Here is a 22,618-nt window from a genome sequence, read left to right on the forward strand (position 1 = left end):
CCTATCTTAATTATTTCTTTCAAACCATTTTTTTTTACTAAATGCTTGATATTTAAAAATATTACACCAGAGAAAAGATAAATAGCACAAAAAGAAATCTCAATTGTGTATGCATATTAATAAATTCATCATTGAGTTTGTTTTGGGCTTTATATCTAAATTATAAAATACAGATATTTTCAATTATATTGATTATAGTTCTCGCACAATGAAACAACACTCTTTAATTCTCAAAGTATGGTTCACATAATATAATATTATTCAATATTCTCAATTATATTGATTGTACTTTATGCACCTTGATACTTAATAAAATGAGGTAGTAATGTTCACATAACACAATGAAGATTAAAATACCAACAGACTAGGCACTTAGCATTCTCTTACTAATGTCTGTCACAACTAACATCCATTCATTAGAAATAAAAATTTAAAACTTAAAAAAATAAATAAAAAGTACATTGATAATTCAAGCATTAATATTATATTAACTTGTGTTGAGCATGAACCACATCAATGCTCTTGAACTTAGAAGATGTTTTACATGATGAGATAAATTTTAAATAAGATAGCAAATCTCCAATTTCAAGAACCGTTTAAGTGTTTGGTTGGGGGAGATAAACATGTAAAATCAAGTCTTGTAAAAGAGGAGCTATAATATCTGCATGTAGGCTAACAATTCAATCCCAAAGCTTTTATTTTAGTCACTTTATTTCAGCAATTGTCGTAATTTTGGGAATGTTCTTGTGTTTCTCTACTTCCAACTTCAATACTTTTAAGAATCCCTGTGGCACATATTTAAGCTTAATCTCTTGAAGGCATGGCAAAAATCCAATTCCAATGACACGTGTACGTTGCGAGCACAATTTGAAAACAAGTTTCTCAAGAACAGGCATGCAATCCATCTGGAACTCAATACGAAGCAGATCACAGAATTGCAATATCTTCAGGTTTCGAAAACCTCCATCACTAAACGACAACTCTAGTGACATGCTCAAAATGTGACATAGTCTAAGGCAAAGCAAGTTGGGAAGAGTTTTGAAGACTTCCAAGTCATCCATTTTTTCTACATGTATATCCAATTTGGTTAGGCTTGTGAGAAAGGAAGTAGGATTTTTTATGTTCAAATAAAATATTTGCGATGGTTTTGGCAAGCCAAATAAGGCCAAGGAAAGAAGAGACCCACTTAATTTTTCTAGAGAAGCACTTAATGAGGTATATATTTTTGGAGATCTTGAAACCACGATAATCCGTAGCTTCGTCAATTGAGTTAGGTACCCTAGTTCCTCATCTTCTTTCATATTATTAATTTCCAAGCCCTCCAATGTTTGCAAATCTTTGAGATTTCTCAACATTCCAAGTTTAATAGTTGACCAATATATAAGAAGATGGCGAAGCTGTCGAAGTTTTGCAACTGAGGAATATAACGTATGTAAGCCAACAAAACTTATGTCCAATGTCACTAAATTCTGAAGCTTACTTAAAGATTTGAGGAAGGTAGACTTTAAATTTTTTGAATAAGTTTTTAGATAGGTTTTTTTCAGGCTCAAGTATCGAAGATACCTTAACTTAGAAAGAATTTGTAAGAAGCTACCCATTTCTGCTTCATGGTTAAATTGATAATATTCGAACACCAAGACTCTCAGTAATTTGAATCTTGGAAGCAAGGCTGGGATCTTTTCATAACCATAAATAGACAATGATGTAACCTGTGATAGGTCAACATTATCTGGATAGCATCCAATTTGATTGCTTTCTCTCTGATGAGATAATCGTCGAATCACATTTTCATCTTGAAGAGTTTCTCTACTCAGCTTGCCATCAATTGAAACCATATTTTCCTCCTTTGACTTGAAGATAATAACTTCAAGCATGAAATCATGAATTCGACAGCTTTTCACCTTCTCAGTCCTACCCACTTTTGACGGCAAGATAAAACTTCTACTAACTAGCTCATTGAAATAGTACTCTGCTACAACCTCTGCGCTCATGGCATATTGACTGCACCCTAGCCTCTCAGCTACCCAGAGTTGAATCAAATTCTTGCGTTTAATGAGATGGTCCTCTGGAAAAATGCCAAGATATAGAAAACAAGGCTTGAGGAGGTGTGGGAGGTGATTGTAGCTAAGAAGCAACACCTATTTCATGCCTTCAAGGCTTGGTTTGGTTTCAAGCATTAAGGATAAGTTGTTGAGCAAATTTTTCCATAGGTGATGGTCGTTGAGGGTTGGCATGCTTTTGAGAACTCCGTCCATTGCAACAATCGCAAGTGGAAGTCCACCACTTTTTGCAACAATATCATTGGCTACATTCTTTAGATGCTCCGGCCAGTGCTTATCGGGACCAAACACTCTCTTACAGAACAACTCCATTGACTTTTACTTTGAGAGCAGCTCTAGCTTGTAGACATAGTCAGCCCCACTAGTATCGACACAACAATTATTCGCAACTTCTTCTATTCATGTTGTGACTATTACTCTGCTTCGATTGTTGTTTTTGGGTAGAGCATATTTTATGATCTCCCATGCGTCAATGCTCCATATGTCATCTAACACTATAATATAACGTTTGTTATGTAGAAAATTTTCAAGTTGTTTGATGAGATCCTCCTTACTTTGCATGTTGTCAAAGCCCTCCTTGCATTCAATTTTGTTAATAGAATTCTTTTGTATTTTCTTGAGATCCATTTTATAGTCAGGAGATGCGACTTGCCTGATGATGTCTCTTAGAAGAACATTCAGGTTGAATGACTGTGAGATGGTGATCCAGGCACGACAATCAAAGTACTCATTTGTCATTTGAAGGTCCTCATATACTCTTTTTGTGAGAGTGGTCTTACCAAGTCCGCCCATGCCTAACACTGAGATGAATTTACATTGCTGCTCATCCCTAATCAGTAAATCTTTAAGCATTCTTCTAGGTTCATCAATGCCCACCAATTAAGCCTCTTGCGTGAACAAGGCACCAAGTCGATGGTCGACGAAGCAGGATCCCATTGAGCTAGAAACATTATAGGAGAATGAGGTTATTGTAGTAATGCCATAACGCAATCGGCAATCACTTATGTGGGCAATCCTGTATTTGAGGTCTTGAATCTCAGCTGCGATCTCATGACGAACATGTAACGTGAAAAGCGATTGAAGCCGACAACCCAACAAATTTAAGAAATTGCTGCAATGAAACAACATGAACGGTTATGTGGTGCTCATTTAGACATTTTTAAAGTTAAAAAGTTATGGGTTCAAACATATTCAAAATTTTACCTAATTATAATAGTGATCTAATATTAAGGTCACTATAAATTAATAAAAAACATTTATTAAGTTTAATAAATTTAATTAGATGGCTTTTTAGTCTACACATTTGATAATAAGGAATCAGATTTAATACATTTTATTGAAATTTATAATATCCAACATAAAAAATAAATCTTAATATTTTAAGATTTATTTATTGTTCGTTAATAAGGAATTCAGTGTAATGCATGTCTATATCTTAGTAGGGATCAATTTGCCCAATGCATTCAAAATATGTATTTTACATCAAAGCAAAGTAAAGCTCGTGAAAACATAGAGCTCACTAAGGAGAACTTATCAAGCCATTACAATTATGGTACTTGCATAAGTTGATGACTACGCGCTACCAAATTGTTAGGACCTAATTAATCTAGTAAACTCAGACTTAATGGCTAATTAAATCAATTCAACCAAGCCAGTTTGTCTGAAAACTCACCAAAGCATGCACACCAACTTCAAAGCAGATTTGCTCATTTGGAGAACACCATATGTTTAGTGCAATTAATATTTAAAAGTTAAAAAATTATTAATAAAGTATGGTAAGCCTTCATTAGGCCTTACAATATAATTTATTCATTTTCATTTATCTTCAAGTCTGGATTTTTTTTTTATATAAGTTTGAATCAAATATTATTTCAAGTTTTGTGAACATATTCTATTGGAAAGAGCTTAAAACCAAACAAAACATCTACAAAATAAAGAATAACAACACAAGAAATAATGATTCGTAGTGGAAAATCAAGGCTTCATCATTAGCCAATAACTAAATGATGCATATTAAATGGTAATCAAATAAGCCATTTGGACTAAACATGTACTTACAAGAACAAGAGAAGTACCATGCAAAAGTTGAAAAACACAAATGGCCCATGCCCAAGGAAAAGTTTAGATTTATTTTAATATAATATTTATATTAATGAATTCTTTTTTTTTTGTAAAAGTTTCACTTTATATTAATAGCTTGGAGTTCCAGTATATATTATTTTCAAATCTATAGTATTGGTTTAAAATTTAATTAATGACTTTCACCAAAACACCTAAATAATATCATTTTTGTCAAGATAACTTGAATGTCATCTTGAGTTAAAAACTTTCAAAGGTTGCGCAAAACTTTACGAAAATTAAACTATGCCACAATACAAATTAAATCATATGCAACTTGCTTTTAGGTAGTCTTCCACTTTAAAAAAAAATAATGAGCATATAATTTTATATGGTAAAACTAAAGGGATATTAGATGAACGAACTAGAGAAAATATTGGATCTTTGAAGCTGACAGACAGAGCCATCGTGGATGGCTCTGTACAAATTCTAGAACACTTAAGAGCAGTTCATAGTGGTATGAATTAGGATATTTGAAGGTGAAGAACGGGGTTATGAAAGGGGATTGGGTTTGGCACATTGGATTTGGTTCTGGATTTAAGAGTTATAGTGTGGTTTGGAAGGCGCCGAGAGATATAAATCCAATGGGAAGCTATCCATGGCTGAAAGAGATTGATATGTTTCCTGTTGTTGTGCCCAGGATTGAAACTATTAATGATACTTTGAGCACATAGACTGGTTCTTCTTTTCTTTTTTAATTAGTTTAAATAACTTGTTTATCTTAAGAGGCTTATTGTTGGAATTATCTTTTGTTAATCAGATTAATGACATTTTTATTTTTTAATTAATTGCAAGGCTAATTAGACCATCTATTGTACGATGATTTAATTGATATAAGTGTCTTCTTTCTTTTACTCTTTATTTGTATAAAGTTGTTTTTAAGTTCGTCCAATATGATTTTGTTTTTCGAAGAAAATGTCGGTGTTACTCATGGCGATTTGATTTCATAATAAATTACTAATTACTTGGTAGTTTTACTAAAGAAATGTTCTTCTAAATCTTACTATGATAAAAATTAAGAAAAATAGTCTATTTTTTAAATAATTTATTCAATACATATCAAGAAGTATAAAATTTAATTGCATCTAAACAAAAATATTTTTAAAGAACTAATGATAATCTGTCAAATCGACTTACTACTATACCTTTATTCATGTAATCTCTAGCTGTATTCATAATATATAGTTATTTTATTATACTTGTATGCAGATATACAGTTTATTCATTTTCTAAAAATAAATATATAATTATAAATTCAGTCATGCATATATAGATTTTTTCATTTAATGAAAATGCATTAAAGAAATTGGTATATGGCTTCTTTTTATTCTATTAGGAGATACATGAATAGATCGAAAAACGAATATATCATTAACTAAGGCACCACATTGCATTGATCACCTTCAACACGTAAACAATTTTTCAATGCTACTAAAGTTAGTAGGTCCAAGCCTCCTTGGATACAAAAATCTTGAAAATGAGTACAGATAAGGATATGTACACTAACGTAAAAAATGGATCATCTAATGGTATATATTCAAATTAATGTATGGAATGAATGAATTGATAATAATTGTTTTACAAAAAAAAAAAATTAATATGAGACCAATAAAAAAATATTATGGGATACACTTCCACAAAAGTTTATCATCAACTTTGAGCTCATCAACAGCTTTTCAATTCACGGATATTAGCTAATCTATAAAAATTTCCATGTCATCAAAAATTTTGTTAAGTTTCTTCTATGTAGAAAAAATTATTACAAGGGGTGTCTGAACTCGTCCGGAGGCGAATCCGGAAGCACATTGTCACCGGGGGTCCAGTGTATCCTGTGACGTGGCGCGTCCGGATTTGCCTCCGGACACTGCACTTAATAATCTATCTATTGATACCTTTTCTATACTATATAAGTTTACTTTAAATATATTAAAATAATATTTTTTTAATATACTAAATTTTTTTTTTTTTATAATTATCATAATTTTGTTCAGTTTTACATGAAAAGATTGGACTAGCTCCAGTGACATAAGATTAGAAAGAGTCACCTTAGATGGTCAAGAGTCACCTTATAGTTGGTCACATAAAACGATCACCTTCCGAATAACATATGTTAAAGAAGGTAAAGGTAGACCTAAAAAGACTTGGCTAGAAAATATTAGAAATGATATTTCTTTAAGTCTAAATGAGAAAATTGACCTCTTAACGAAGACACAAAATGGAGAAAAAGGATTCATATAGCCGAACCCACGTGTAGTGGAATAAAAGCCTTGATGTTGTTGTTATATCATAGTTTTTTTAGTAACAAAAAAAAGAAAAACACATTTCTATGAATGTAAATTGTATTTTTTAATCCAAAGTATTTTCTTGTAGAAATTGAATTCAAAATAAATATTATGAAAAAATATATGAAAGGGATATGCGTAAAAGTCCTGATCGACGTTTTAAGTAGATTTCCAAACTTGTCCAGCAGTTTTTTCTCCATGTCCGAAAACCTCTCTGACTAGCCCACCCAACTTACCTTTGCCATGTGAGATGCTGGTCTCCTGCTGTCTCTTCTCTGCATTTCCTGAGAAAGGCCTTATATCATCTTAAGGTGCTCACATCACTTATAATAGGTGATTTCCCCCATGAACAGCTCCAGCAAAAGACCTATACTTCTTCGTGTCCAGATTTTGCCAGGTTAACTTATCACTTGCCCTTCCAATGAGTTGAAAAGTGTTAATAAACATTGTTGAGCATACTGATTAGCCATAATCAGCTTATCTCTCTCTTTTTGGGAGAGATGAAGAAGCACTGATCCGTGCGCGAGTTTTTATATTTCGTTTTAGAAAGGATTACTTGAGCCAAGTATAGTTCCCTATAAATTTAAGAAGTGGAACTAGGCTTTAGTTTGAAGATGTCTTTCTTTTCTGACTCTCTTAAAGAATATTTTAGTTATATTATTAAACAATTTTGTACTAGAAGCTGTTTTTAAAAAATTTTGTGTACTAAAATAGCTGCTTAATCTATAGCAGAAAAAAAAAAATCCGATAACCCAAACGAGAGGCTATAAAGATTCCCTCAAATGAAAAAATAAGTGTACATAAGTCACACTAATAAATATCTCCTTTATCTTAATTAAATCGAGTCGGATTAGCTGTAGACTAATTTAGATAAATAGGCTAATTCCAAAAACAACAAAAATTTTTAATAAAATTTCATCAGTAATTGCTGAATTAGTGTCTTCCCAAAAAGCCAAGTCATTCCTGCCCTTCCGGACCTTAGGCAATCATACGATACCTAGCGTCTTAAGGCTTGGTTTGAAAATTTTTTATTATTTCTTTAAACAAGTTTTTTATTACAACAATTTAATATTTGTACCTAAATTTTTTTAAAAGAAACAATAAGAAAATCATCTAAGCTAAGCTTTAGTTTGCTTAAACTTTTTTCGATCGAAAACATTAAAGCTCTTTTAGTTTCTTTTGAAACTCAGTTCACTTATATGAGCATAAAAGTGACTAATCTTAGTGGCCTGAAAGTTTACTTAAAGTAACACAATGCATTAAGTGGTTAAATCTGAAGCCTGTCACGTTGGAGGTGTTCAAAGAGTCCATACATTATCTACAAAGCAATCTTTGTAGCTTAAACTATCCAGGAGTAAACATTATCGCTTTCACTATAGATATATCTTTACAGTAATATCAGTATACAAACTTCATGATCGTCCACGACACACAAGTCAAATGGTTATCTAACACTAGTGAGAACTGTTATGTCCTTTAATTTTTGTTGATAAAAGACATTTTCTAATATGTAAATTTAACACCATTTTCTATTTTATTTAGAAATAATTGAAAATGTAAAACTTCTAAATTTTTTATCTATTATATGTATATTCAAAAATTTTATAAATTACTTAGAAGCATTTCTCAAACTTCTCTTTATATATCTTTCTCAAGTGTTGAATATTTTCACTCTTCCATCAAAAATTAATTAGAAGACCTTCATAATTTATGTGCTACATATGCATTGCCCATCTTGTATTTTAAATGTAATAGAAGAAATATTTCCAATGAGTTTATATTTTTTTCAATATGAGTATTAGATAACTATAATTATATTTACACAGCTTTTAGTAATCAAAGTTAATCCCGTTTAAATTATATATTTTGGATGATCTTTAACGATGTTGTCGATAGACACCCTACTCCAAAACAATGATTCATGATATATAATATAAAAATTAATGTGTTGTTTGAATATTATACTTTACATATTAATAAAAATACTAAAGTATATCACGAGTATGATATAAATTATATGTAAAATTGCTAAATAAATATACAAGACATAACATTACTAATACTTTTACCACACTATCTTTGTTGGGATTTAAATTTAACAACTCACATTGATATGATCTGAATGGTATTTGTATTTAAATACAAAATACAACTATAAATGTATCAAAATTCATTTACCCTTAACTTTTGCAATGATTGTGAAGGGCCACTATTCCATGTGTTGTTTTCACAATTTTAGCCATGCCTAATTTTCAAAAGAAATTATCCATATGAATGAGCAACCCAAAATTTATCCCTAACAAAATTAAATTCATGATGCATTTCGGAAATGGTGTAAATGATGTCGAGTATATAAAATATTTTTCGTACCTAAATAATAACTTGAAAAGAATAAGAAAAATACACATATACCAATTTCTGTATAATGAAAATATTGTTAATGATGCTTTTCGGGTAAGTTTTATATTTAGTGACTATTTTATTATTAGGACAATTTTTTATACGTATAGTCTACACAAAGCTATTCTCTTTATACGTATATAAGTGAATATTAAACAGTAGTCATAAGTGTTCTCTTCAAGTGCACCAAAAAAATAATAATATATATATTTTATGTATTTATAATCCACAAATTCATGATGCACAACAAATAATGAGGTTATAAAGATGAACATATAGAGTCCGTGGCTCTGTTTTAAATATCAAGATTTACATATTCTCAAATAAAGATAGTATGAAAATATTCTTTGATTTAATTAATAATTTTTCATAAATGTTAATCCCAGAAATAAAATAAAGATAAAATCATTGATTAGTGGGGCGTTTCCATATATATATATCAATATAACCAATCACAAAAGACTATGTATACATGGAATATCAAAAATAAGGCACTTACAAATTCCTTTGAGGGATCCATCACTCAATTTTATGGATCCCTATCTAATTACAATAAAGAAAACAAAAATAAGGTAGGCAAGAAGTCAAATCCCAAAAAATAAATCCCAACAGAATTGAGAATATCAATCACCCTCTAAGGTATCAACAGATTATCTACCAAAAAGAAAGAAAAAGTAGAAAATATAGCAAAGAAGCGAGCTACTACAAAACAGACAAAGGTTAGAAAAGTTCTAAGGAAAAAACAAAAGCCAAAACCACCACACAATAATAGGAGGACAAAGAAGAAAACCAGAAACAAGCAACAAGAACCCTACAGAATTAAAAGGAACACCTAGAACTGACCAAGCTAACAGAAAGACAACATCCAAGGAAATAGACCAACCACAAACCAAACAAACAAAAATAACACTAGACAACAAGACATTACCTACCAGTGGAACACAACCAGCCAACAGCCCAACGAGTCTTATGTAGTAGAAAAAAATGACTAACCCAACATAGAATAAGAAACAACAAAAAGAATAAGAAGTTAAAAAACCCACAGATAAACACCAGACTAAACAAACCCAACAGAACATAGTAGAACAAGAACCCCATTATAACCTTGACAAGGAAATCTAACTGAATGAGCAGGTAAAAGAAACCTCATAGAGAAAATAATATAAAGACAAACAAATGGCACAAGGAAAAGGTAGTATCCCCCAAGAAGCACAAACCAACTAATTTATAATGTAAGGCTACCCTGAAGCATGTAGTATAATTTTGCGTTTAAGAATTGTAGGAGCGTTTAACATGCTTAAAAGCACAAAACAAATTTTAACAGAGCCTTTCTTATTCAACCACACCATGCATGCATTGCCACCCCTTTTAATTTAAGAGATTCTAAAAGAAAGAATACTCATTGAATCCATAATCTTCTGAAAATATATAAAAACTATTAGCATTAAGACATTTTTTGCAATAATCAAAGAAACCAATCTTTTTTAATATGTTTCATTCCAAATTTTCTAAGTGTTTTTGTCATAGATAATCTTTAGACCATTAAATATGGCATACAAATCCACACATAAAGAATCACAATTAATAATATTGGAGGCAAAGCGACTAACCATCCTAACATAGCAATCAAGAATCAAGCCACCATAACCTTTTCCAGAACTAGAAAAAGAGCCATGAATGTTAAGTTTAAACTCATTAAAAGAAGTCTTGGACCAATGATGATGAAAGGAGGAGAAACCACATTTGAATTATCACCATGGATATTGAAGAATGTAAGCAAATCTTTCCTCACTCTAAAATGCTTTAATGCTAATAAACCAACCTTGAAGAGCTATTGAATTTTGAAAAACAAACATCTTAAAATCCTTTGGTGACACATTTTAATATCATTGTAGTTCCTCTTATTCCTTTCATCCCAAAGAAGCTAGCAGCAATAGAATGGCAACGGAAATATACATTTTAACTTTAAGCTGAAAACAACCATCTAAAAAAGCCATAATAAACTTTTTATTAAATATCAATTTTAATTTGCAAATTTTTCTCTAAAACAATCCAAACTTTAGGAGCAAAACACCCATTCAAAAAAGTTTGGCTAATAATTTCAACATGATAGCAACATTTATATTTATAAACCAAACATAAGGCTTTTCCTTTTAACCTACTATCAACAGGAATATAACATTTTTAAAATTCTCCAAGCTACCATAGAAGTGTTTAAAGGAGTACATGAATTTTAGATTTTACCAAAAGTAGGAATAACATTTTATTTGTTTCTAAAGAAGCTCCACACTATGTTAAGACTAAAGTGTCCATCCTTAGATAACTTACACAAAACTTGATTATTACAATTACTATTAAAGGGAATGTTGCATAGATATCCATTAAGCTTTGAGGAATAAATTCAAAAAGATGGTTTTTAGACAAAATATCATTGTTGATGAACCAAGATACTTTTAATGAGGAGGAATAATATGTGTTGAAGTGAGCATCCAGAGTCCCATCACCAGACTAATCATCCAGCCAAAAGAAAGAAGAAGTGTTGTGTATTCCATATTAAATGATTGATTTAGCAAACAATTTAATATTGTATAACCTTTTCCACCTAAGAGACCTCCCTTTCTTTAAAGAACAAGGGGTCGGATGTTTACTCTTAAAATATTTCTTATTCGTAAATATGGCTCAAAGATAATCATTTTTCTTGAGTTTCCACCATTACTTCAAAGAAAAACTTTTAACCAAATCATTAAAAGACTTATAAACTAGACCCACTCAAAAAAAGGGCTGGCATAAGCACCTCAGTTGGACCAATGCAATTAAATGTTTTAAAGATCTTCCTTTATTCCTCTATTCCTCTTTTCCTATTCGTCTATCATCAATTGGACCTCCGTTGATTATTAAAAATTTTCTTATTGATTCTAATTTGAATGGTATTCTAAAGAATGAAATGTTTTCTGGTAAGGGAAAGGTTTAATTGTTGGGACGGCTGGTTTTCCTTCAAACAAATCTGTTGATGAAGATGTTTTTTTTAAGAAGAATGATTTTGAAGCCTCATCTTCTTATGGTGAAAAGCTTGAAAGTCATTAGGTCTTCAAAATCTGTTAATAAGTGTTATTGAAACTGAAAATTCTTCTTCCTATGAACAAGAAGTTCTTAATTCTTCTTTTAGGATGACATATGATTTTAATTCGAAATTGATATTAATTAAAGATAAAGGTAATCCTAATTCATTCGTTGCAGATACTGCTCCTGTGATTAATGATGTTGAGGATGTCAATAAGAATGCTTTGAGTAAGCCTGTTGGTTCTGCAAATGCCTAGAGGAATTCTCTGAATATTATGATTGTAAACCCAAAATTTAATGTTGCTATGTCTAAAGATGGTGTTGCGGTCAAGTTGCATCTTGATAATGTGAATTTTAATATCCATAGGATTTGTAATTATGTTGTTATTAAAGTTTTGGTAACTATATTCATTATTCTTTTATTAGCATTGAATTAAGAAGATAATGGAGTCAATTAGGTGCTTTTCACCTAACTAATTTAGGAATGGGATGGTTATTGTGTTCATTTCATTCAACTGAAGTTATTCAGCCAAAGTTAAAGAGGAAGTGTTGAGTGGAGGACCATTGTTTGTAGGTAGCCATATCATTGGTACGGAAGACTGGAGTCCAGATTTTTCTATATTGACTATGAAGAATTTCTTCTCTCATGTGTGGATCTGATTGCCACAACTCCCTTTATTCTTTTGGGATGAGATTAATATTACTAGAATAGCATCAAAGGTTGCTACACAATTATATCTAGATGGCAACATGTTTAATTGGGGAAGAAGAGAATTTGTAAGAATTTGTGTTCATATCAATATTGACGAACAACTTCCTCCAGGTGTTTGGGTTGAAGGAAGTTCTGGTCAATTCTTCCAAAAAGTTCAATATGAAAAGATTGCCTCTTTGTGTTATAAATGTGGTAGAATTGGACATAATATACAAGGTTGTAATAAACTAGACAATCATAGGGAGATTGCTACTCCAGTAGGTAGGAAAATTGTAAAAGAGTTTAGATAAAAAAAATTACTAATGTGAATCAAGCTAGTGTAGGTGGGGTAAGTAAAATTGAATCAGTTTATGTTAAGGTTACTGATAATGCTGAAGATTATGGTCCATGGAATTATGTAATTATGGTAGGAAGAATTCCTACTCTGCTTCATCCTTTGTAAAAAAATGTAGAGAAGACCAAATCAAGTAGTTATATTCATGTTGCTGCTAAAGGTGTTTCTTGTGAGAAGCCACCTGTTGCCCCTGGTTTCTCTATGAAAGATGCTAGGGCCAATTTTACTGGGGAAGTAAATGTGGAGGAGAAAGTAATTGTTCTGAAAGATTTATCTGATAATGGTGATATTTCAAAAGATCTTAGCAAAAAAGAGTCATTACAATTGTTAATGGATGCAAGTGTGAAAGGCAAATATGATGATTTTCTTACAACTATTGAAGAAGGGGGATATGTTCCTATTGATTAAAGTTGTAGTGCTGATTAAGAAGAAATTATTATTGAAAGTCCCATTGATCAAATTAGTGTTGTCGGTGAGGTGGTTCCAGAAGAAGACCATTCATCTCTATTTATAGAAGAGAATGGAGAAGTTTTAATGAATATGTTTATGGTATCAAATTCTCTATCTAAAGATAATTCTGTTTAAAATTATTCTGAGTTTGATCCGGCTAGGAAGAATTGTTCTAGTTACCCAAGTAATTTTTTTGTCCTCAACTTCTAGCCAATAGAAGAAGAAGATAAATAAATAATTAAGTAATTTTTTTACCTTTTAAGGATATATGTAGAGGTAGAAGAGGCGATGGTAGTCTTGAAGGTGCTGGGTGCTTATCCCCATTGAATTCTTAATGTATTCATTACTTTTTTGGAATTATAGGGGAGCTAAGAAAAAAAAAGCTTTCCATTACTTGAGAAGTTTGATTAATGATAATGGTGTGTTCTTTATTGGTCTTGTGGAAACTAAATTAGATTCTATGGATAGTAATGAAGTTAAAAGAATTATTGGAAGTGATTGGGATTATTTTAACTTTGATGCAAAAGGAATGTTGATATTATTGCTTTGTGGAAAAATAAGATTTCTTTTCTTCATTTACTATTTTTAAATTTTCTAATCAATGTATCTTTGGGAATTTAAAAGTTCCTAATGGTATTACATGGACTATTTCTATAGACTATGGCAATAGGGATTTGCATGAAAGAAGGAAACTATGGAATATGATAGAAGACTACTCTTCCAATGTGAATCCATGCATTATTGGTGGAGATTTTATTCTTTCTAAAAATAAAAAAAAGTTGGAAAAAGATTTATGTTCCTTACAAGCGCCGCAAGAGATGAAGGATTTTTTAACTAGAAATGATTATCATGACATTGGGTCTATTAGACCTGAATATACATGGTGTAATAATAAAGATAGTTTTGTTCGTATTTGGGAGTGATTAGACATAATTTGTCTAAATTCTAAAGCTTTAAGTAATATTCCTTTCACTTTTGTTAGGCATTTGCCTAGAGTTGCTTCATACCATTCTCCTATTCTTCTTAATATTTTAATTTGAATTTAGTTAATTTGTTTAAAATCAACTCGATAGCTAATTATATAGAAGCCTAAATTTAATAGTAAAACTGTTTGACTGAAATTTTTCATATCCAACAAAAAACAACTAAATTTAAAATTTAAGCCTAAATCTATATTTATTTTATACAGGTAGTATGAACAGGGATCTAACTAGCCTAAAATAAAGATAATGCATTTTTGACCTCTAAACTAACAAAATGTTGCAACACACTGAGCTTGCTAAGGAGAGCTTCACTACTCATTTGGAGAACATCTATGTGTTCAAGAAAAATAATAGCTAAATGCTGAGAACTCCTTATATATACTATGGAAATAATAGCTACATGCTGAGAATTCATTATATATGAATGTGTTCAAAGAAAATAATACGTACAATATTATTTATTTATTTTACTTATCATAATATTTCATGTAGTGTTATGTCTCAAAACCCTAAGGACAAGAATATGACACATGATATTATTAATTAACTCATGTCTTATACTTCTTAGAAATATAGTGAAATCATAGATATTCTATATAGATCTCTTCATGCCTCTCATATTAGTCTCTATTTTTTCTATCAATCATACTTGAAGGGTCAAACATGAATAAATATGGATCCAACATTCTGACTCTAGTATTTTTCATGAATAAATATGGATCCAACATTCTAACTACTCATCATCAAAGCCTCACATCTCCTCTTTTAGCTATTGGATAAAATATGGAGCACAACCACCCTTTATAGTTCCATGCAAATATCTTGACATCACCTTTAAACTTAATTGAATTGTATGTTACTCCAAGTCTCAAGTACACATCCTAAGAAAGTAATCTCCTATCATTTCAATGCATTTACCCTACTTAAAATCTATCCTCTAAAAATATCTTTTAAATCATCCCAAACTAACATAAATAGGATTAGTCTTATGATTCCTTCTACTAAGTCTCTAAAATTCCCTCACCTTTATATCTTTAAATGAACGTTAATTTTGTAAATTTTAAACTAAAGGCCCATGATCATGTATATCCTTTAATGTAACAAAAAGGCTAATCACAATAATTATATTTGTTATTATAGTTGAGCTAGGACGGAATAAATATGGTTAGAATATTTGGACAAAAAATAGTAATTCTTATGTGGTTGAGTTGCCTCTAAAAAATTGTGAGCAACTCTGACAAGTTTAAGATTAGTGAACATTTTCTTGTAAGATATTTATTTTATATTAATATTTTGGTGATATGGTATATTTTTTACAAGCTTATGGTAATAGCATAAAATCTAATAAATGAGTTTCGCAAAAACACCTGGACAATACCCGTTGTGTAAATATAAATGTTGTCATGAGTAAAAAACTTTTTAAGGCAGCAGTCCACTTTAGGAAAATAAGAACTTACCACAACGAAAATAAAACTATATGTAACTTTCTCTAAGATAATGCCCTAATTATTTTATGGTAAAACTAATTATTTATTTGACAAATCCTAAAAATTTTTATAATCGTTAGGTCATGAGATTTATTAGCTCTAGGATTTTTTTTTTCTTGCATTTAAAATTACAGGAATAAGAATATACTTAAATAAACTTGATAAGATAAAATGACTTTGCCTTCATTCGGGACAGCTTTCTTACTGCTTTTTAAAGGAGTTTTTTGGTGTAAAAATTTCTTAATTAAAAAAAAAATTGTACTAAAAAACAGCTTTTTAAAGCGGTAAGAAACTGTCTAAAATGAAACCTTTGTCAAAAAATATCTAATTTAAAGCGGTAAGAAACTGTCTAAAATGAAACCTTTGTCAAAAAATATCTAATTTCTTTATGAAGTACTTGTGATGTAAGAGAATTTTGTACAATCAACCACTTCTCAATGAATGTTCTTTTATCTTAAAATTCACATTAGTTTTACAAATATCTCATCTATAAAATTTTCTCTCTCATTTTTCCTTTTCAAAATTTTTAAATCATATATTGCCATTCATATCAATTTCTCTAGACCAAATTAAAAAGTTGACTAAAATAATTAATTCATTAGATCTTAAGATTCAAGAAAATGATACTTAGACCAAACATATGGGATGCTCATATATATCCTTTTGTTAAGAGAAACTTAGGCTTCGTATGGGATGGCTTTTTTGTTACTTCTTAAAGCAGCTTTTTAGTAAAAAATTAAATTTTTTATACTAGAAAGCTGGTTTAAGAAGCAACAAGAAAGTTGTCCCAAACGAAAACTAAGAATAATAAAGATGATGTCTTAGATATAAGTTAATAATTGATTCCTCTCTTATGAAGAATCAAAATTCATAAATGTCCTTCAAATCAATTTACTTATATGTAGGACTATAATGAAAAATAAAATAAAGGATTTGGAAATGAAGAACGTACATTTTAGAATGTGTCGAGTGTATGATAAGAAAATGTGTGGTTAAGCATAAATGGGGAAATGCGAAGACTATTATCTCGACCCATACAGGAGTGATCAACACCCACAACATTTTCTTATTAATTGTTTCAACCACACATCTTTCATTATCGTATAATCAATATGTTTTTGTAATGAATTGGTATCCATAAAGGGAAAAATACTATATATTTCAAAAACATTGTTGAGAAAATATATAATATTTGATACAATTTCTAAGGGTATAGAACAATATTTTGGAAAGGATAAAAACAATTGTTTATTGGAAAATTGAATTTTCAAGCCCTCTCTTAAGTGAGATGTTTAAAATTAGTATTCCAATGCCACCAAACAAAAGTTAGGCCAACTCATTGCTTTACCCAATTCTTATAAGTCTTGGGAAGATGTTTTAATGGATTTTTTACTTGGTTATCCATAATAATTTTTATGGTTCTTAGTAGTTTCTCATTTTCTACTTATCTTAAAAGTCAATTATGTTTCCCATATTACTAGTCTATTTCTTAATAAAATTGTGCAGAAAAATATAGTAATCAGAAAAATAAATGTTTCCTTTGAAAAGAAGACTATGAGCTTTAAATAAAATTTTGATTATTTAAGATAAGAAAATGAATTGCTTGTAAACTGTAATTACTTATAATAATAAAAAAATTTGGCAATAAAAACAAACTCGTCTTATGAAATATAAACAACTCTTAATCTAAAGTTAGTCTATTTTGAGAAGAACATTCAGAAGTAAAAATAGCAACTAATATATTGAAAACGTATTTGCGTACGAATTTGGTCTGCATTTTAAGTAGATTTTAAATTTTTTTGATTTAGTCCTCCATGTCCAAGGCGACTTCTCTAATGAGTTGAACGCACGCCCTCAACATGAAATCTGTCTCTTGCTTCTCTTCTGCGCTTCTCAGAAAGGCCTTTATCATTTCAAGCTCCACAATTATTTATATAATATCCCCACGAACACCCAACAAAGGACCCAATTTCTTTGATGCTAGATAATCAAGTTTGAACTTATCACTCCTTGCACGAATGATGTGACAACATTTTGAGCTAGTGCCAACGCCATATCAGGTTATCTCTAGCTCTTCTGGAGATGAAGAAGAGCTACTGTGCTATTTATATTCTTTCGTAAAGGAATGCTTGAAAGCAAAGTAATTTTCTCTAGATTAATGAAGTGGAGCTTAAGTTTCTTGGACCAAAAATGGAAAATGTCCTGAATTGTAAAACCTCTTACAATAATATTTTTCTCTTTTATTTAATTGAGTCCAAGCCCCAATCTTTTAGTTCAGCCTAATTACTAATATTCCAGTAATTAAAAGTTTTATAAATTGTTTACAGTAAGCCCCAAAGGGCACTCAAAGTGAACAGGATGCATTTGTACCATCTGAAGGCAAATGAGAGAATTTGTTCTCCAAGATAACAAGCTTTATTTCTCCCGCCTTTGTCAAGAAACAGAGACGAGGTATCTTAGATGCTTAAACTCGTAGGAAAGAATTAACTCTCAGAACTTTCGAATCAGTTTAATTTGTATGAGCAAGAAAGCATTAATCATATTGAAAACCTTACATTTTGAGAAAGCGTTATTTTTTTTTTTTTAAACTGGGTGCAAATTGCTTTAAAAGAGCATCAAGAAAAATACAATGTTCAACAACTAAGAGACTCCTGGGCAGTCCTTCCTAAACAAGCGTAGAAAACTTGTTGGAAGTTCTGTTTCAACAAAAGAGTCCCAAAAGAAATCTCCTAACAAAGCCGACTTGGAACAATAATCGGCCACCTTATTGCAATATCTAGGAATAAAGAGAAAGGTAATATTATTGAACATTTATAGAAAGGATAGATCTAATTTCGTACCTTTATTAATATTCACTTTGATAGAATCTTGGAGCATCTTTATGATATTCACATTATCTCCTTCTATGATTATCCCCTTGTATTCACAAAACCAATCTTGTATGTATTCTTCCATCATTAGGATGGCTTTGAATTCCAACTGAGCAATATCCCAATGATTCATCTTCTTTCCGTATGCACAAATCAATCTCCCTTTACAGTCTCTGATCAGCCCAGCTACTCCCGCCAAGTTTGAATCCAGTAAAGCCGCATCAACATTCAATTTTAACCAACCTTCAGGAGGGGGACACCAAGCTTTAGGCAGCAAATGCTGTTTAGTGCTCCAGTTCTTCTCGGTTGGTGAAAAAAGATAGAAGGATGCTTGAGAAATAACTCCAACTGCTATGTATGCAGTGGGAAGTTCTGAATTCCCATGTTTGCTCAGATGCCGTGATCTCCAATTGTAATAGACGATCAAAGCATAAATTTTTGCAAGTCCTTTGTCCGTTTTATTACTGAGTTCTTCAATGCATTCATCCAGACTTTGAAAGGAAGGGACGTTAAAACCCCACTGTCTCATTTTTACTATGATCTCCGTAAGCTTTTCACATTTAATGGCTATATGCTCTGTATCTTCCCTCATCCTGCATCCTCTATGACAATCAGAATTGTTCATAAGTTTCCTATAGTTTAACCAGGAATTATTAGGTAGAGCGTCATTTAACAATCTCCACCAAAACAAATGAGTTCTTTGATTGAGTTTCAATTTTTTCTGCCAATTGGATCTGCAAAGTTTGCTATCCAGATTCCTGTTAAGTGCTTCATTACAAAGAGATGATATCGTCCTCCCCGAATTGCTACAAATTAGGTCAATTTTATCATCTCTGTAGCTCTCTCCTTTGATCATTTGAATAATTAGATAAATCATATCTTTAGAGAAACATTCAGCCAATTTCTCTAAATTCTAGTTGTCGTCTTGTTCCAAAAAATAAGAAACTCTTTTATCTAAGAGTTCCGCTATATTGCACGTAGCATACCAGCTATTCAGATTGCGATCTAGAATCCAGTTGTCATTAACTGCATTAATGCTTTTGCCGTTGTTAACTTCCCATCTGATTATTGGTTTCAGGAACTTGATGCCGTTTTTGATGATTTTCCATGCTGATGAAACACCAATCTTCGTACTCTCCTCCCAGATTTTATCCCCATATTTTATTTTGAGGATTTTACATATTAATGATTCATTATTCTATAGATACATACATGCTAGTCTCGCTCTTAATGGTCCCTGCCTTTTCGATGCACCTTGGATGCCAAACCCTCCCAAACTGGTAGGTAGACAAAGTTTTGACCAAGCTATATAGTGCATTCCCTGATTTCCATTTTCTTTATGCCACAAAAAATTCCTACACATTTTATCGGTTTTAAGCAAAATACTTTTGGGAACAAGGGAGTGAGCTACCTGGTATGAAATCATGTTTGAATAGGCTGATTTTATAAGTGTTATTCTACCAGCCAAGGATAACCATCTAGCTCCCCATGAATTAATTTTTCTCATAGACTTTTCAATTATACTGCTGAAGTCTTCAGTTTTTAATCTTCTCAAGGTCAATTTGATGCCCAAGTAATTAAGTTCCTTGACTTCCTTATAGCCCAAAAATCTATTAATTTTCCTTCTTCTCTTGTAACTCTCTTACCATATAGAACCATAGATTTTTGAGAGTTAATAGCTTGTCCTGTCCATCCGCAATATCTTTTGAGGATGTTCTTCAATGCTTCGGCATTCTTTCTGGATGCCTCTACTACAACAAGAATATCATCTGCAAACAGCAGATGAGAAAGCGATATTTGTAGGATAAATTTTTATGTTGGCTACTTTTTAAAATTATATTAATAATTAATATATAAAAAAATTAAAACTCGACCAAAATGTCCATTAAATGAGCAACTAGCAACTAACATAGCCTCGGTGTGATTTGGTCAAAGGCTGATGAGGCATGAAAGCAAGTAACATGTTTACAATTACCAATTTCTGCTACTTCCCTTGTGATCAAAATAATTTTATGGCAAAAAGCTTTGTTCTGTTTCGCTAAGCAGATGATTGCTGCAAGTTACAACTTCCAATATATTAGATTGGAAGTTGTTAATTAGGATGATTATCACAATACTAATCGAGGATTCAATTGGCATTTAAAGAGTATTAATTAATTAATTAATTCATCAAGAGAGAAAGGATATAAAAAATTATGATCTTAATTTGATCAAAATGAAATATGAGTAAACTACATAAATCAATTTCATTGCCAATTTGACATGATATGTATGTAGTTGTACTATATTAAGTAGTCCACTATCAGAACTTTCATGTGGCCAAATAGAATTTCCAAAAGAAGATTCTAGGCTTCCTCTGCTTCTAACATGTATTTGGAGCAATGAGTGGAAAATCAGCACCCCTTATGCTCCTATACGATGGACAGCTATCATATATAGATGGTCAAAACTGTCATTTGCAAGTTCCAACAAACACAAATTTAGAGCAACATAAGTTAAAGTTGCTTTTCGTACTCAAGTACGTCACATTCAGGTTCATAGTAAACTTAGTGTGCATCTTTCAGTAAAGAAAAATTTTATTGCATTGCATGCTGAAGATGTTAATATCTGTGAAGTTAGGTTGGTTCATGATACTAGAGAATTTCTTATTTTATTTGTGAAAGTTGAAGAGATTAGGTGTGGATAGAAGTAATGCTAGAAAATTGACTATTCGCATCCCTGAGCCATTTAACTTGGATGATGGAGCAAAGACGCATGAAGGCAATTTTAGGCAAATGATGAGGGAAGCTCCATCTATTCGGTAAGTTCTCTATTATCCACAATCTCCACATAAGACATTAAATGGGCCATAAGCTAAGATCGATGATTGGTAGAATTGAAGCAAAACTCAATATTATTGTTTCTTACATGAAGGATGCTTTATGGAAGGCAATTAAGTTTTCTTTGGCATTTAGAAAGATTCGAACTGTAGTGTGAATTTTCTTTTGAATGCAATTGTCTGGCATTTACTTGAATCAATATATGAGATACCATCCGTAGATGTGCAAAGGTTTTAGAGAATTTTCTAGTCTACCACCACCCTTCTATTAATGGGTGAAGGGTCCATCACGAAAGTCTTAGTTTCGACGGGACATTCCTACTTGGTAAATATAAGGGAAGCTTACTAAATACAGTTGGCATGGATATAACAATCTTTTTCCACTAGTGTTTAAAATTATTGAATCAAAATGCAATAAATCTTGGATATGGTTCCTTATATCTATGCATGTGCTGCTACCTAATTTAGGGTGTTCATATTAGCAGCTTGCCATTAATTGGGCACAGAATTGTAAGCCTAAGAAAATTAATGTCGAAATAGTTGGCCTAAATGTTGTGATAATTTACTAGGGAGGCACCCCAATCCTGATGTTACATATCATCATCCATTTTTTTTTTTTTTTTGAATAAAGGATGCAGCTTGCATTAAAGAAAAAAAGAGAAATCACAAAAGGCTACTAAAAGGGAACTCCATGACAGTCCTTCCTAAACAAGTGTTAAAAACTTGTTTGAAGTTCTGTTTCAACAAAAGAGTCCCAAGAAAATTGCCTAACAAAGCAAGTTTGGAACAATAATCTGCCATTGTATTACATTCTCTAGAAGCAAAGAGAAAAATGATATTATTGAATACTTGTAAGAATGAGAGATCTGGTTTCATACCTTTATTGGTCTTATTGTTTATTGACTTTTGGAGCATCTTTATGATATTCACATTGTCTCCTTCAATGATTGATCCTTTGTATTCACAAAACCCATCTTAAATATAATTTCCAAATGTAATAATTGCTTTGAGTTAGATAAGCAATGTCCCAATGAAGCAAATTTC

The 22,618-nt window shown here is 31.2% G+C and overlaps 1 protein-coding gene across 1 annotated transcript; it reads right to left on the bottom strand.

The window, feature by feature from the left end:
• Nucleotides 1-346: 346 nt before the first annotated feature.
• On the bottom strand, nt 347-6,658 carry LOC110091794 (disease resistance protein RGA5-like). The gene is given in 2 exon segments (XM_028698277.1): nt 347-3,171; nt 6,617-6,658. A coding segment is annotated over 1 exon segment (2,292 nt). The 5' UTR covers nt 2,997-3,171; nt 6,617-6,658; the 3' UTR covers nt 347-704.
• Nucleotides 6,659-22,618: the final 15,960 nt, after the last annotated feature.

This window comes from Dendrobium catenatum, unplaced genomic scaffold (genome assembly GCF_001605985.2).
Source record: "Dendrobium catenatum unplaced genomic scaffold, ASM160598v2 fragScaff_scaffold_1061, whole genome shotgun sequence".
In the NCBI taxonomy this organism is placed as follows: Eukaryota; Viridiplantae; Streptophyta; class Magnoliopsida; order Asparagales; family Orchidaceae; genus Dendrobium; species Dendrobium catenatum.